At 40.8% G+C, this 17,738-nt stretch overlaps 1 protein-coding gene across 1 annotated transcript in view; it reads right to left on the minus strand.

The window, feature by feature from the left end:
- Positions 1–5,787: 5,787 nt before the first annotated feature.
- LOC111148625 (thyroid stimulating hormone receptor) overlaps positions 5,788–17,738 on the minus strand; it is a 165,028-nt gene continuing 153,077 nt past the window's right edge. The window contains exons 9-10 of the mRNA XM_022505364.1: positions 9,444–9,632; positions 5,788–7,836 (exon numbers count right to left, since the gene is read on the minus strand). Of these exons, the coding sequence (XP_022361072.1) occupies positions 6,423–7,836; positions 9,444–9,632 (1,603 nt within the window). The 3' untranslated portion in view covers positions 5,788–6,422. The remainder of the gene's footprint in view (positions 7,837–9,443; positions 9,633–17,738) is intronic.

Consider the following 17,738-nt stretch of genomic DNA (forward strand, 5'->3'; position numbering starts at 1 on the left):
GTTGCCATTACCAGTTTATGATGATTTTTGAAAAGTTTCTGAATGTATCCCAGATGACACATCAACCATCAGGGGCCCCTTCCCCCTTTTAATCATGGCATAGGTATTCTAGAAATGGTATTCTTAGATCTCAAGGGTAGAATAGAGTGAATGGTTGGAGAGAGGGTATTGGGACCAGGATAGGTGCAAGAGTTGGTGTAGGTTGAAGGTCTTCCTGATGGTAGATAGAGTGTGGCTGCAGGGCGAGTGAGTTTAGAGAGAACTCACGAGGACCATATAGCTTGGCTGGTCAGTTAAAGAAGCAGAAGAAAATACTTCAACTTCCTTCAGTTATTGGTCCCACTAGTGGCTCAGCTTGGATGTCTGGGAAGACCTGAGACTGCCAGAGGTGTGTGCTCACTTTTTCCCTTTCTCCAGAGCTGGCCCACAGATGGTGAAAACAGGTATGATGTCAGGCAGCTCCTTTTTCATCTGGACCATGGCATTAGTTGGGCGGGTATCTCATTTCTCCAACATTTGGTGAAGCTATTATATTTTCCCTAGTTCTTTTTCTGTCAGAATGCTTAAGGAACACTTGGAGAAATCAGAGAAATATCTGAGAACATATAGAGTGAAGTGGTCCTATTTGTTATTAGTAACAAATCCTAGGAGTCCCGTATTCCCACAGATCTACAAGTCTAGTCTGACGATACCTAAGTTTGTCCACTGTCATACCAGAAGCCTCTTTCACACAATGTCCAGAGAGCTGATGTGGAATATAATAAAATTTAAACCTGGAACTTGCTAAAAAGAAACAGGGATGATATGGTTTTGTTTTTCTCAAACTTTTACCTCATCTGCAGAAGAGTACCAACTTGAAAAGCCTCCTAGAGAACTGAAGCTCTTTCAGACTTTTTTGTAACTTTCTCTGGGGTTAGTCCTTCAGATTCAGATGTGGTGAAAGGAAATGGAGTCATGGGAATGTTATAAATAGGCTTTTGTCAAAATACTTTCTGCCTGAGGGGCAGATCTGTAATGCTGTTTTCGATTGTAGATTTCCTAATGTTTAGAATCCTTTATTTAAATCCCATTATGGTGAATTATGAATACATCATTACATGGTTTCCATATGCCTGAGCTATTTCCATAGTGAGCTGTGACTCTACTACCCCCAAATGGGCTACAAGGATCCATGTTGTCATTTAAGACTGAGAGGCGCATGACTGACATACAATTAAACTTTTTTATTGTGTGCTGTCAAACAGCAGTTGCCATCAACTTCCTAATCCCCTCCACCTAAAATACTTCAGTAAATGAAGACAGTATTCCTAAATATTCCAAAATATTCCCCAAATAGATCCCCCAAATTATACTAAATGGGTGATAGAATCTAAGTTGTTTACACTATCTTGATTACCGTACTTTGTTTAAAGCTTTACTTTTTACCTACTAAATTCATATGATGGATAACAATTAGTTGTTTAGTTTTCCTGCCATAACTTAAACAGCAATGCATTTATAGGAAACGAAAATTCTGATTTAATGTAATGAGGCCATCCAATAGAATAAATTATAAAGGGGTTTTACTTTTTTTAGTGTTTAGTTTGCCAGATATAGCTACCAAATAGGCACTTTAAGACTCACTGGCTTGGATTTATCACATCCTAAAAATGTAAATTTTATAATAGCTAGATTATTGTTCAAGTCACTTTTTTTAAAAAAGATTTTATTTATTTATTTGACAGACAGAGAGCACAAGTAGGAAGAAAGGCAGGCAGAGAGAGAGAGAGAGGAGGAAGCAGGCTCCCCGCTGAGCAGAGAGCCTGATGTGGGGCTCGATCCCAGGACCCTGGGATCATGACCTGAGCCAAAGGTAGAGGCTTTAACCCACTGAGCCACTCAGGTGCCCCTCAAGTCACTTTCAATGTGATATCTGACTCCCTCTCTGATCATTCTAAAGACATATTAACTCAAATATCTGATAAAATTGACCATTCTGTACCTTTTTTTAAATGCCACATTTTTAATGTAAATTACCTTAAAGCATAATACTATTATAATAATTTCCATTCCACTGTCTTAAAAAAGTATGTATATGATAAAAAAAAATCAGCAGTGCAGAAGAGTACCAACTGAAAAATTTCCCATCTGTATTAGTCTGCTCGGGCTGCTGTAACAAAATACAGCACTGGTGGCCCAAATAACAGAAATTTTCTTTCTCAAAGTTCTGAATCTAGAAGTCCAAGAATGAAGTGCCTGCAGATTTAGTTTCTGGGGTAGGCTCTCCTCAATGGCCACTCTCTGGCTGTGGACCTTTGTGACTTTTTGACCTTTTCTCTGTGAGTACTCTGTGAGTACAGAGAGATGTATGAAAGAGATCATACATGAAATGAAATGAAATGAAAGAGATCTCTGGTGGCGCTTCCTCTTCTCATAAGGACTCGGTCCCACCCTTATGACATCATTTAATCTTAATTACCTCCATAAAGTCCCTGTATCCAAATACAGAAACACTGGGGGTTAGGATAGTAGATGCAATTTGGTGTATAACACCACTCAATCCCTAGTCTCAATCTCCAGAGAAAACCACTTTTGGTCAATTTTTCATTTTAATTCTTCTGGTGTTTACTTTCATAATTCTGTTACACACTTAAATACATGTTTTTTTAGGGTATAGCTATTTAGACAATATATCTTCTGGCTGAATATAATGAAGAATAAGAAATAAGTTGACAAGCTATCTGCTAACTCCCAGCTTTAAAAAAATTTTTGCTAGTATTAATTTTAACTTTTTCAACTGGTTGCCTTTATAACCTTAGAAAGTTTTTCTAAGGTTATAGCCTTAGAAAACAGACCTCTATTTCTTTTCTTTTCTTTTTTTTAAAGATTTATTTATTTATTTTAGAGAGCGAGAGAGTGCATGGAGGGAGGGGGAGAGGGAGAGAAATGTCCTATTCAATTTGATCTTCTTGTGTTTGCTACTGATGTACAGTTCATTTTTTTCAAATGTCGGTAATTCTTGTGGTTCACTTATATTTTTGAATGAAAGTTAGGATGACTAATGTCAGGTTAATGGCGTATATATATTTTCCCCAACATGCCTTTCCCTGACTGGGGAGCTGATGGTGATGCCTATGTCAACATCCAGGCTTTGTTTTCTGATGCAAAGGCAGAAGTAGGCAAGAGGGCTGGGTCTGCCCCAGCCCCAGACCAGGAGCTTGGCCCCATCTGCACTGATCACTCATTTCCTTTAAGATCACTTTCTTGATTTCAGCCTGGGGCAAACACTGAATGTGTCAGTTGTTTTAACTGATGTAGTGAGAGGCAATGGGGTGGCCATGTGAGACAGATTTCCAATTTATTACCCGAGTTAGCCCCTCAGTCATGTGATTTCAGGCTTTGGGGTCTCTCTGGGACTCTGGAGGGAGGAACACATCTCTCCACAACTGCCTTATCCAGTCACTGTGTTCCAGCTGCAGCCTTGTCCACTCTGTTATCCATCAACTCCAGGCCATGGACTCTCCATCTTCCAGAAAGCCACCAGGGACTTCAGTCTGTTGTAGGTGTCACTCCTCCTGTTCACAGTATAGTTTTGGCTTGGTCCCATTTTATGCTTTTTCACTGTTATTTCAGTGGAATTTGAAAGAAGAAGGTTGGTAGGTGCCAGGACTCAGCTCACTCCTCGGAGCTAGAACTTTTCTATCTTTTAAAACAGGATGCATTGCTACCCAGTTTTTCTTGTCCCCTTAGTATTCAGGATAAGAATCACTCTGTTGTGTTACAATACATTCTGCCTCCCACCCTCAAACTCTAAGCAGTTAAGAATATTTCTTCTCAAACTGTTATTGGTTTGAATTCTTGTGATTATAGTTTTCATTTTTGGTCCTCATTTTTGCCTTCTTGACACTCTCATGGTGCTGCTCTGCATTATACTCTTTTCTTCTAATTGGTTCTTTCTGATATAAAAAGTAGATTATCCAACAAGCAAGAATTAATAAACTTTGAGGGTGTTTTGAGAGACACTCCTTTGGGCAACATGTATAAACTTAGGGCATGAATTTTGTGACATCTCTGTGATTGGTTAAAGGCCATTTATCCTTAGTGATTTTGGTCTATCTTCAGATAGTTGAAAGCTGCTAGATAAACTAAACTCTGACCAAGTAGCATAGATTTGTCATCTTCATTAGAGCTCTATTTAAATTCCCAAAGTCAATATTAACCATATTTTTCTCTTAGCCATCGCTGCCTGTCAGTGAATCATAATTCAATTCATCATGAGTAAGTTTTTCACATAAAGACCATTTATAATCAAGATGCAATTTTATACTTAAGTTACCATTAGTCAGCAATTTATTTATTAATATGAATTCAATACCAAATTTACCAATTGTTTTCTTCTTGTCTTGAGTTGTAACACAGATAATGGGGACCCTAAAAGAAGCTCACAAATTGTGAAAGCATTACTATAGGACTCAGCACAATCATTTCATAGGAAGAAAATTTATTTCACGTTGTGAATGCAAATTTTAGTAATAATGGTGTTGAACTTACTTTTCTAGGACTGTTTCCAAAGTGTTATTTCAACTACTCAAGATAAAACACATTATTTATCAGGATGTACTATTTCAAAATGTCACAGGTGAGAAACACATGCCAAAAAATAACACAACTGTTTAGTTTCTTTAGTTTCATTAGTCACAAGTGAATGGATGTATGAACGGTGGATATGTCATGATTTCAAGTGTGCATAATATTTCTACGAAGACGTCCAAGTCTCAGTGATAATCAGAAATGGGTATTGCTATGGGGATATCTTAGGTGAATCAGGGGAACCATCTCTGGGGGTCCACTGGGCCCACTAACCCTACTCTACAGACTTAAAACAACAAAAGCTGTAAAGCAAATGCCATCTCTGTTTGGGATGAAATTAAGGGGCTGTTTTGACAGATAATCTGGAAAGTACATCTATGGATGAAGATTGATCCTAACCATTTTAAGTAAGGGAGCACTGTTGGGGAATAGAGATTATGCCCAATGATCAACAGGTTAGAAAGAGCTAGCAGTTTCAGAGAGAAGAAACTTCTCTTGATAGCTTTAATGTTGCTTTATTTGAGTGTTTGATAGCTTTAGTGCATATTGTGGGTTGGAAACAAGTAAGTAAAGAAACCAATCCCTGAAGACAAGTTCAATGTTTTCAAGTTAATCTGAACAGTGACATAGTAACTCTATAGAGTAAAAATTTGTAAAACCACCTTTTATTCTATTATATGAATACCAATCTCTTTTTGGCCTAATAATTATAGCTGTGTAGATCTATTAATTTGATGAATGATTCAGATCCAGACCAGTATGTTCAGACATCATAACCAAAAAAGAAACAAAGAAGAAATTTCCTGGGTCATATGTCTAGACTCTAAAGAGAAAAAGATGGCAGTCGTACAAGATAGGAAAAACAGATTCTTCTTTCTTAGCACTTTTCTTTTTGGTCATGGAAACATGTTTTAAGGGCAAGGGATATATGTTGAGTTTTAAACCTGGAAGAGGCCATCAAGCTCTTTCATTTCTAGACTTAGAAGTGGCCCTGTGATTTGCCCGAGGGCAAACAGTTACCTTGTGTCCAGCCTGCTTTATTAATCAGTGGGTGATTTAGTGTGCTCTGTTCATAATTCCCACTTGCAGCTACTTAGAAATATTTTTAGAGTTCACGTCTTTTATGCCATGAGACTAGCCAAGAAGAACAATTCTTAGTTTGCTCAGCCACATTAGCTGAAATCTTGCCAGTTTTTGTTTTTTTTTTTTTTTTTTTCCGGGAAACACAGAATAATTGGGTCACATCAGGTAGATCCTTGTGAAGAGATGATTAATAGTTTCAGAGTTTGAAAAAATGACGCAAAGCTAAGCCTTTCCCCTCCTTCACCTCATAACAGCTACTCCATGCATGTATCCTTTTGGACTTCTCAGTTTCGAGGAATTCACATTGTCTTTGGTTGTATCCAGGAACACGAAGGTGGACCAAGCCAACCTGGGGCTAATTTTATCTTGTGGTCACCAACTAAGTTAATAGCATTTGCCATTTACTGAATCTTTAGTATGAAATACTGTCTACAGGTGAGAAGCTCAGTGTTGATCTGCTTCAGTTGATATCTGTTGAGCATCTTATACAATGTTGTCGCTGCAGTTAGCATCAAGCAAACCTTCTAGAAAGTGTCAGTTATTTTGATATCAACTGGGATTCAGACGTGCTGGTAGTCTCTTTTCCTTCTGGGAGGTAATGATTAGGTGGTAATGCTATCCTCTCTCCAGAAATGAACTTTCACCCCATGAAACATCACCTGCACAAGGGTTAGGCCAGCTTTCTGGTGTATGTAATGGGTTTGGAATACATGTTCAAGAAACCAGCCTTTTAGAAGTCCCCCTACCACTGTAACTAGTGTAGGGTTAGCTTACAAAACTGTTTGGTTATATTCTTTTGGGATTTGACCCTGCTTATTTGGGGTTAGATGGGAGTTTTCAAGCAGTTCATAGTCATCCTGCATGTTAGGGAGACTTTGCCTCATGTCCCGGGTAACCTTTTGGACCTGAATGCCACTGCTGTTCTTTGGAGAAATCCTCTGGCCCCGGTATGCCTGGGCCTGACGTTTACAGATACCAAACTTGCTGAGCAGGATAAATACATCCCTCTGGAAGGCCTTTGTGAAAATAGCATAGAGAAATGGATTGGCACAAGAGTTAAGTGGATAGAAGAGAACCAGCAAGATTTTGGAGTTAGTAACCGTGATGAGAGGCTTGTTCATCAGTGCCGACAAAGCATAGAATGAGATTGGGGCCATGCACATGAAGTCAGTGAAGATCAACACAGCCATCCTTTTGGCAATTTTGGTGTCTTTGTCCCCCGGGTTGTACTGGGGATTTCGGACTGTGATGTAGATCTTCACGTAACAGGAGCAGACAATGATAAAGGCAACTATGTTGAGCATCAGAACAAGGATAATATACGCCAGGGAAAGAGGCGTCTCAGTATCCATGGGCAGACAGATGCTGACTTTGGCATAGCTGCTTATTCCCACCAGAGGGAGCAGGGCGAGCAGGAAGCAGCAAACCCAGCCCCCAACCATGATGGCATATGCATGCCTGAGGCGGATCTTCCGGTCCAGGCGCATGGCGAACGTAATGGCATACCAGCGCTCCAGGGTGATGACTGTCAGTGTGTACACTGACAATTCACTGGCAAAGACGGTGAAGAAGCCAGCTGTGTTACATCCAGGGCCTGTCTGCCAGTCGATGGCGTGGTTGTAGTACTCAGAATGAGTGTAGAGGTCTACAGAGGCGATGAGGAGCAGATACATCCCCATGCAGAAATCTGCAAAGGCCAAGTTGCACATGAGAAAGCGTGGGACAGTGAGTTTGTAGTGGCTGGTGAGGAGGATTATCAGGACAAAGACATTGCCCAGGAGAGCCAGGAGACTCACAAACCACACCACGATTCTCAGGAACTTATAGCCCATTATGTCTTCGCAGGGGTTGAACTCATCTGACTTGGGGGTACACACCATGTCTTCATTGCCCCCACACACAGTGTAGTCATAATGGCTATCGAAGGCCTGTAGGGTCTCTTCCTGTGGATTTTTTAGCTCCTGGCCAAAACCGAGGACCTCATCTTCTTGTTCTTCAAAGAAGACATAATAATGAGAGTTGCTGTGGGTATCCTGGAGCTTAGAGTTGTCCTTGTACCCGGCATGGCTGTCACCCAAGTACTCTTCATACTCCTGGTCAAAGGGGCCATTCAAAGCATTCACAGATTTTCTCTGACGCAGGCTCCGAATACTGCTCTCATTACACATTAAGGACTCAAGGATTCTGCAAGGCACAGAAATAAGTCACTGCTTGCTGAAAGCCCCTAATGGTCCCCCAACACTGAGTAAAATATGTGGACTTCCTGAGATTTCCATGATCTGACAAGATTCTACATGATCTAGTCAGGCCTGTTTCTCCTACATCATTTCCTATTACCCACCCCACCCCACTCAAGTGTCCCTTGATCTCCCTAAATAAATTATCCTACCTTATGTTTATTTCTTTTATAGTAATATCTGGTATCTTCCTATATGCTTCCCCTACTAGAATGTAAACAAAATGCAAGAGGGCTCTTGTCCAACCTAGTCATTGCTATAGGATAAGACAGTGCCAAGCACATAGTAGGTGCTTAATAAATATTTATCAAACAAATGAATAAATGTACGCTAGGATGTAGACATGCTCATGGAAGTGAGATTTAGTTTTTCCCTAGCCCCCCATACTGACATCACAAGGGATTCTTTAACTCGCTTTAGCTGCTGGAATATTGATTTATCTGTTGTGCTCTGGTTAAAATGCCCCATGGACTGCATATTCCAACCTTTTTGGAGGCTAATAAGAAATCTGGGCCCTGACCTTGAGGTCCTCTCTAGACCTCCCACCCATCCCTTGTCCTTTCTTAGCCAGGGCCACATGGTGTCAGTATCAAGCCTCCTTGATGGCTCCTATCACCCCCCCGTAACCCGCTTCTGTCTTTCTGCAGGTGTCACGCCCATACTGGCCTTCTTTGCAGACCCATTGAACTTTCCCTTTTGCTTCTGCCCCGACAACTAGGTCCCAGTTTATTTCTGATGCAAATATGAGTCAGAAAGTCAGCCAGTAGATATTGTATAGACACGGAGAAGAAGCGAATACATGAGAAATGAAGGTGGTGTTAGGACAACAGGATTACATGAGACAGAAGGGGGGAATAAAGTAGAGGCAAAGTGTATGTGAAGACAAGATGCAGAGAAAGCATGGAGAGAAGGCTGTCCCTCCTTTGCAGCTTGCAGGCAGTCTGATAATAAAATAACTCATAACCTAGCTGATATTTATTGAGAATTTAAAACATTCCAGGTCATTGCAATAGGTGTTTTCTGTTCTCATTTAATCTTCTCAAAACCTCTGTGAATGATAACAGTACAATCTCCCTTCACAGAGGGTCGGGGAAGTTAAGTAAGGAGGCTGGAATAACCCAGCTAGAAAGTGGCAGAGCTTGGGTACAAAGCCAGCTGAGTCCAAAGCCCACACACAGGCATCCAGAAAGCTGTGACATAATCGAAGTCTTAATTGCTTGTGTTTCTAATTTGTCCTCATAGTTGTGGCATCTAGTATGTGTTGAGGACCTAATATGTGTTGAATCTGGAGAGTAGGAATCATGTTGTATAATCTCTACAAGATTCTACAAGATCCCTACCCCTCCCTGCTGTGATGCAGTGACCTTGGTCTTACTTCTCATCTGCAGTCACTTTCAGTCTACAGGGACATTGTGTCCTATGGAGTTTATGTTTCTTAGGGATGCTTCAGTTCTTTCCGCCTGGCTTTCAAACCACAAACTTTCCCCCAACCCAGAAATTACTTCAACTTCCACCGAGACCTCTTGTCGCTTATTCCAGACACCTGTCATTTACCCTCTGATTTTCTTCTGATTCTTAAAAGCACAGCAGTGGCTTGGATATGAAAGGTCAGCCCGTGTAAGGTGAAGGACACTCAAGGAAAGTGGAAGCTTCTTTAGAGTCCACGTGTTTCTTGCGATCAGTTCCTTCAGGTTCTCCAGGCCTTTGGATGGCAGGGCAGCGACGCTGGTGTAAGAGACGTCCCTGGGAAGGAGAGAACACAGAGGTGGTGAGCAGCCAGAGCCTTCTACTTCGTGACCAGAAGGTCAAGTGGGCCCGAGATTGATAGGGACTTGCTCCTTTCTGCTCTTGAACATAGACTCAGTTCTTTAGATACTGCCACTGGTCTAAGGGGGGACGTTTGGCTTCCAAGTTCATATATTACAATGGACTCCCCATTTTTATTACTTGGAATTCCAGTATGGCTTGGTACAAATAATAGTTTAGGAGACATACTATTTTACTCATTGCAATAAATGCAAACTCTTGGAATCAGAGACAGATAACAATTTTACTCCAGAAAATTACACCATGTAACTACTAAAGGGTCTCCAGAGACAAGAGAAATAAATTTGAACAGGCTTAGAGGGGCCTGGATTGTTCTCAGTCTCTTTGGGGACTAGGGATTTAGGGTTAATAAGCTGCTCACTGATACAGACCAAAACAAGTATCATGGAAGTCTAATGAACTTGGGAATTGTACCAGTTACATGGTGAATTCATGACTGAGAACAAACTCCCCAGAGTTTCTTTAGAAGGCTGTAAATGTACTTCATGGAAAGAAAACTCCAATATTTATATTAATAATCTGAGTTTACTTAGGTTATTAATCTGAGAAGTGAGATTCAAGTCACTTCCAAAAAACAATGGGAAGGGTGGTGAAGCTGGGGGCACAGACATTAGTGTTAGTTACTAAAGTAGAATTAATTCACATTGCAGTGTGGCATTTCCTGTTCTTAGTCCCAGAAAATACAGATTATATGTCTTGCTCCATCCTTTTTTAAAATAATTTTTATTATTTGCTCCATCATTTTTACTTGCACTGAATAATAGCTTGAATAAAACCATGAATAGTTAACTTAGCCTCTCTTATTTTATATTTTATCAATTAAAATATTCACTAAATATTCTTATATTTTATGTATTTTATAATGGTTTACATTTCTTAAAAGATAATTTATTTTAGAGAGGTGGGAGGGGGAGAGGGAGAGGAGAAGAAGCAGACTCCCTGCTGAGCATGGAGCCCAATGACAATGTGGGCCTCTGTCTCACGACCCTGAGATCATGACCTGAGCTGAAATCAAGAGTCTGATGCTTAACTGACTGAGCCACCCAGGTGCCCCACTTTACAGTTTTTTAATAATTACATTTTAAAATGTTTACTATAATTAGTAGTATCTTATTAGCAAGAAAATTCCTGTAGTTACAGCTTCTTCCTCCATATCGTAATTTGACTTAGCTGGGATTTACATTCTCGGGGTTCAAGGCTGCTAGAATTTGCTAGTCATTTTTTACAAGCATGAAGCTCTCATATTAAGCCCATTCTTACTATAGACCTGTGATTCTCAGGGAAGGGTGCCGCATTTGCTATTCTGTTTTTCATGTACTCATAAGTACATTTGGAAAATTGGCATAAATGAACAACTTTGGTGTAGTTGCTGAGAGCTGAGGGATTTTGGAGCTGGCCATAAATGCAACCGGGAAGTAAAGGAAGCTAGATGTTGGTTTCTTCCTTGAGCTGTCCTTTTGATGCAGCATTTTCTCTTTTAGCTCTGCTGTCTTCAAAGGGTTGCCATCTTTCTGCCTTCAGCTTTCTGAAAGCAACTTATGTGCCTTTATCCAGGGATGCTTTCATGTCAGTGAAACAAGAGAACATCTCTTGGCTCATTTTCCCCGCTTTGCTGTCTGTTACACACACTGATTGCATGTGTTCATCTGAAAAAGTTTATCCTTCCAAGTACTGTGTTTGCATTTTAATAGACATTTCTTGAAAAAACATTTTAGGAACCATCCCAGTTACTAAGTGGCAAAACACCCCAAAACTAAGTGACATCAAACGACAATCTTTTTATTATTAGCATAGCTTTTGTCAGGAATTTGAATTTGTCAGGAATTTGAACAGGGCGTGGCAAGGACGGCTTGTCTCTGCCCCGTGATGTCTGGGGCTCAGCCCGGAAGACTTGAAGGCTGGGGCAAATCAGTGACTAGGGCTGATACTATCCGTAGACTCCTTCGCTTGCGTGTCTGGGCCAGAGCTGAGATGACTCAAAGCTCAGCTCAGTTGGGACTGTTAATGTGGCTTCTCCATGGCTTGGGCTTCTCATATCATGGCAGTCAAGTTCTGAGAAGGGGGCATTTTGAGAGGAAGCATCTGGGGTGTCCCAAGAGAACTAGTAGATTTAAAGACAGGGAACATATAACCCATCTCACAATGGGAGGAGTGTCAAAGAATTTGGGGCCTTATTTTAAAAGTGCTATAGTGATCGACGTGGGGGGGATAGATAGCACTGAGGCACATATTTCGTGAAAGCTGGGAATTTACCACTCTGCAGATCAGGGTTTCCTGTGGTGCCTGGACCAGCGTCAGAATAACCTGCAGTACAGACTCCTGAGCCACACCCAAAGCCAAGTGGATTAGAATCTCTGATGGTGGGACCCAGGAGCCTACATTAAGATGCTCTCTAGGTAATTTAGAATCTCACTACAATTCTCAGAACATTTTTATGAAGCAGGTGGCTAAGATGAAGAAAAGGAGGCATATTAGATCCAAAAAGATTCAGCAAACCAAGGGTGGAGCCATAACTGTAATTTGGAGCTCGAGTTTGGGGTTAGTGTCCTAGGAACTTTCTCTACCCCTTCTTGTCAGGTCTCTGGAGTCTTTTCTGAACACAGATGCAGGGGCAACAATCCTCCAGGGACTCATTAGGACTCTGGGAGGGAGGAACTAACTCCATCATTTGTCTGCGTGTCTATAACAAGCGTATCTCAGGGGGCCTCCAGTTGGGTCCCAGTGGAGCTGAATTGGGAGAGGGCTTGGACGGGCATGGAGAAAAGCAGTGTTGGAAAATGTGTGTAAAACTTATAATAGAGACACCAGTAACATAATGAGAACTTGGCAGATAGTAGGTATTCAATGAATGTCAATTCCTTTCTTACCCAGTCTAGGGTTTTCTTAGCCCAAGTCAGAAGCAAGGAACCTGGCAAATACAGCTTATTTGACATCTTGGCCTGTATGCCTCATAGGCAACTCCAACTTAACAGGTCCTTCCCAAACTTAGCTTTTAATCTTCCATTCCCACCCAACCTCCTCCATTTAATCTAGGAAGAAAACACACACACACACACACACACACACACACACACACACACACACATATACACACAACACCTCTCTTCCCCTAAATCCCAAATTCATGTAATTGCAGCTCCAGTCTGAGCTAACATCATCTCTTGGTGCAATAGCTTTCTTGTCTAACCTTCTTCCCTTCCAGTGTACCCTCCACACAGCAGTCAGAGTAGTCAGAGGGGATGTAGTCATAGCATAGGGGATGAATAAGTAGTCATAGCATAGGGGATGAATAAGGTCTTCCTCCTGCTGAAAACCTTTCAGTGACTTCCCAATGTACCATGAATAACATTTACTCTTCCTACCATGTTTTTTAATGTCCTGAAGATCTGGCCCTTGCCTACATCTCCAAGATCATCTCAAGGGCCTAAAGCCACTTACAGCCCAAACTGGAATCAATCTGGAGCCATCTCACTCCCTGCTGGCATGAGCCACTTGATGTAGCTCTAATCCATTGGGCCTGCTGTTAACCTAAAGTGCTCCTGAGCTGCTGCGCTTTCCAGATGCTGGCTGCTCCACTCATGCTACTTTGGTAATTTTCCCCTCTTTCTGGGATTTAACTTCTCTTGCAGAGATCTACAATTTTATTTTATTTTATTTATTTTTTAAAAAGATTTTATTTATTTATTTGACAGAGATCACAAGTAGGCAGAGAGGCAGGCAGAGAGAGAGAGAGCGAGGGAAGCAGGCTCCCTGCTAAGCAGGGAGCCTGATATAGGGCTCCATCCCAGGACCCTGAGATCATGACCTGAGCCGAAGGCAGAGGCTTAACCCACTGAGCCACCCAGGCGCCCCAAGATCTACAGTTTTAATCAGAAAGTCTGGCTACTATCAGAAAGGAAGGTAGGAGTTCCTTTACACTTGAAAATGGTTGTAGTGCTGCTTCTCCACGCAAAAAATCCCAAATGGAGTGATTCTTTCCTCCAAGCCTACTGGTGTTAAGTCCTGTTTTCTCTCCACCATCTTCTGGGACTTGTATTCTCATGGAGTCTCTCTTGCCCTTGCCCTATAGCTGTGCCATGAATGTCTACAGTAAGATGCATTTGAACTACACCCTCTAATCAGATGTTAGCTTAGCTGTTTTTATGTCTGTAACTGTCTACAGTCTCACAGTTCTCCTTACTACCACCTTAATTTAGGTCTGAATTACATTTCACCTAAGCTGCACAAAAACTTCCTGATTTGTCTTAGAACCCACCTTCAGACTTAGGACAGAATGTTCTTTCTAAAACTTGGATCTCATTGCATGGCTTTCCAGCTTGAAACCATGGTTCCTCCAATGTCTACACAATGTATGTCAAGCTTCTTAGAAGAGTATTCTTTGTCCCCAATGGGAATGTCTTCCTGAATCTTGTGTAATGTTCTTGATTTTTTCCATTTCACTGGAGCACATTTTTGAGTAATTTCTTAGAAAGGTTACATATGAGGGAGATACTTTCTGCATCCTTGCATGTCTGAAGATTACTTTTTCTACCCTTAGATTCTGTTGATACCTTACCTGGCTATAAAATTTGGGGTAGCAAATAGTTTTTGTTCAGAATTCTAAAGGCGTTACCAAATTCTAGCATTCGTAGCTTTTCGTAAGACTGATACGATTTTTGGTCTTTGACTTGTTTTTATTCACTGGAAGCTTTTATGGCTCTCTCTCTCTCTCTCTCTCACTCTTGCTCTCTCTCTAATTTCGAGGTTTCCTGAGATATAATTGATGTATAAGACATGTAGGTTTGCAACATGCAACATGATTATTTGGCACATGTCTATTTTGTGAACTGATTATATGGCACTCTCTTTGTTCCTAGTGTGAGATTTCATGAAGGTATGCTTTGGTGTGGATCTTTTTGCACTTATTGTGCTGGCTCCTGGGCGTGGGGGTGAAACCTTTAGTCTGGATGGATATGCTCTTCAGCTTTAGGACCATTTTTGGTGTTATTTCCCGAATAACTTACTCCTCTCATGTTCTTTGTTCCCTCTCTGTAATTCCTAGTAAGTGAAAAAGGAACTTCCTATACTCATCAGATTTCTCTCTATTTTTTGCTTGTAATTTTTCATGTTATTTTTTATTATTTTATTTTTAAGTAGTTTTTATACCCAATGTGGGGCTCAAAGTCACAACCTGAGATCAAGGGTCACATGCTCTACTGAGTTAGCCAGGAGCCCCTTCCCTATTACTTGCATTGAGTCTAATGGTAGAATTCCTTGACTGTATCTTCTATCTCTTCTACTGAATTAAAAAAAATTAATTGAAAATTTTTGTTTCCAGCTTTATCAAAGTATAACTGTCAAATAAAAATTGTATAGATTTATGGTGCTCAATGTGGTGTTTTGATAGATGTGTACATTTTGACATGATTACCACAATTAAAACAAATGAAAATACCTGTCACCTCACATAGTTTTTTTTTCCTTATGATCGAAAACATTGAAGATCTACTCTCTTAGCAATTTCAGATATACAAAATAGTATTATTAACTGTAGTCACCATGCTGTACCTTAGATCCTCAGACTTTATTCATCCTGCATAACTGAGACTTTGCACCCTTTGATCAATATCTCTCTATTGCCCCATCCCTCAAGCCTGGTAACCACCAATCTACTTTCTCATGATGAGCTCAGCTGTTTTAGATTATGCATATAAGTGAGATCATGCAGTATTGCCTTTCTGTGCCGGGATTTGAATTTTTTAGTTTTACTTTGATGAAAGCTGGGACTCTGCCTATTCTCTTCACTGCCATATTTTGGCACCTAGACTGGTGCTTGAAAGACAGAAGGTTCTGAATACATAATTGTCAAATGCATAGATACATTTTAAGAAGAGCTTTCATGTTTTCCTTTCCCTTTTTTTTTTTTTTTTAAGATTTATTTATTTGAGAGAGAGAGAGCATGCATGCGAGCTGGAGGTGGGGCAGAGGGAGAGACAGAATCTCAGACTCGGTGCTGAATTCAGAGTCCAACAAGGGCCTCGATCTCATGACCCTGAGATCAGGACCTGACCTGAACCCAAGAGTCAGACACTTAACAGACTGCTCCACCCAGGCACCCCTTCTCGTCCTTTTTTATAGTATATGTGAGGAAGGACACATAATGTTTAGAAGTGCTTTAAATTCCGACTCTCTGGGTTTGAATCCTGGCTTCTGCACTTACTATCAGTCACTGAGCCCTTTTGTGTATCAGTTTCTTCGTCTTGGGTTTGTTCAACAATAGCTGACATTATGTTCTCAATAAATGTCTATTGTTATTATTGTCATTATTACTGTGAAAAATGTCTTCTCAGATTTATCTCAGATGATTAATGGTGGCCTTGTTAAAAGTTCTCTTCTGTTCTCTGAAATGTGTATGGCTCCTCCAGACTCATTTCCACTCCCCTTGTTTTTCTTGGTTTCAGTCTTTCACGTCATAAGGGTTCTTTTACTGGTGATCCTAGGTTGCGTGCTCGTGCTTAACAACAAGACTGAAAATCTGATTGGGATCTTGTCCACTGGCAGACTCTGCTTTAGGGCAATTCTGTGGGAGAGCTGGCCATTATGCTGTTGGACCGTAAAATGCCAGAATATGGAGGTCTCTTTTATTTTAGAGTTTCTCAACTTCTTCAGAGTAAAGACTTTAAGTCTCTAGCTTAGAAGGGAGGTACTCTTGGCTGCTGGCACTTTGCATGAACAGGGCAGTGGGGTAACATTTCCAGATGTAAACCTTCAATAAATCCTCTGTCTTTAGCCCCATGTCTCATTCTTGCCAGGCCACACCCATCACTTCCCTGTCCCATGCTCTTCAGATGTTCTGCTGGGCAACGCAGCTCCCTCCAGATACAAGCTTTCAGGGACTGGTACTCTTACATCGTCTTCCTTCTGTCTGCCTTTTTTCTTTCAGAATTCTGTAGCTCGCCAGACCACCCATGTATCCTCATCTGTTCTCTCTGTCCTTATGGATTTATGTATATTAAAAATTCCTTTCCCATCTTTTCAGGGGTCTCTTATGAGGGAGGGGAAATAAAAGCTTAGTTTCAATGTATCACTCTTCACCATGACTCCATTTAGCATGTATATCTGCATAAGAGCTTAGAACAAATACTCGTTGAGGCTGAGTCAGCCAGACAACTAGACAACTAGACAGTTTTGCATCCCCCAAGTTGATGGAGAGAAAGAGTCTTGGTCTGATGAAAGCCCCAAACTCAACCAGGCAGGGATCACTTTAAGTTCTTTCAAGTTGTATCTTTCCTCATTCACCTAAATTTTTATCTGCCCACTTTGAATCCAGAATGTATTAATAGTGTACCTTCTTTTCTAAAATAAAACTTTCAAAATGTAGTAGCATTAAAAACTTTGTGTTCAGAGTGAGAGAATATGGAAAGTGGCTATCAGCAATAAAGGGATCCGAAATTATTTGTGAGTGTGGCCATATGGAAGGAAACCTCAAGCTGGAGGGCCGCCCTCTCTCTTAGTGATTCAAGCACTTTTCACAAAGGGCTCATCAAGTGACGGGCACTGCGCTTCCTGAGAATTCGTCTCTAGCAAGTATTTAGTCACAAAACAGAATGCAGCTGAGCTCAGCCTGGCAGTCAGTTGGAAGCCTAATTGTCTAGGTCATGGGAACCATCTCAAGTTAAGTGTCTAATGAAAGTAACAGGACGTGAATTTGGAGAGGGTGAGATCTGCTGGGTTATACACAGGGCAAGAAGATCACTGAGTTTGAATGATGCCAGGAAAACAAAAAAGAGCCAATTGATATTCAATGTCATAGGAAAAACAAATTGCTCCTCAAGCAATTATGTACCCTAACATCCCCAAACACTGGAACAATTTCCATTTTTGTGAGATGTATTGTCATTATTATTTAAGATGAACCTTTGATGAATTCAATTGCAATGAAAAAAGCACTACTTAGCTTGCCAGTGTTTTTCAGCAGCAATTGGAGATTTCTTTTGTTTGCTTCTAATACATGTGGGTTTTTTTCCTAAAGATTGATAGGCA

The sequence above is a fragment of the Enhydra lutris genome, unplaced genomic scaffold, assembly GCF_002288905.1.
Source record: "Enhydra lutris kenyoni isolate GAN:26980312 unplaced genomic scaffold, ASM228890v2 scaffoldscaffold20, whole genome shotgun sequence".
Taxonomy (NCBI): Eukaryota; Metazoa; Chordata; class Mammalia; order Carnivora; family Mustelidae; genus Enhydra; species Enhydra lutris.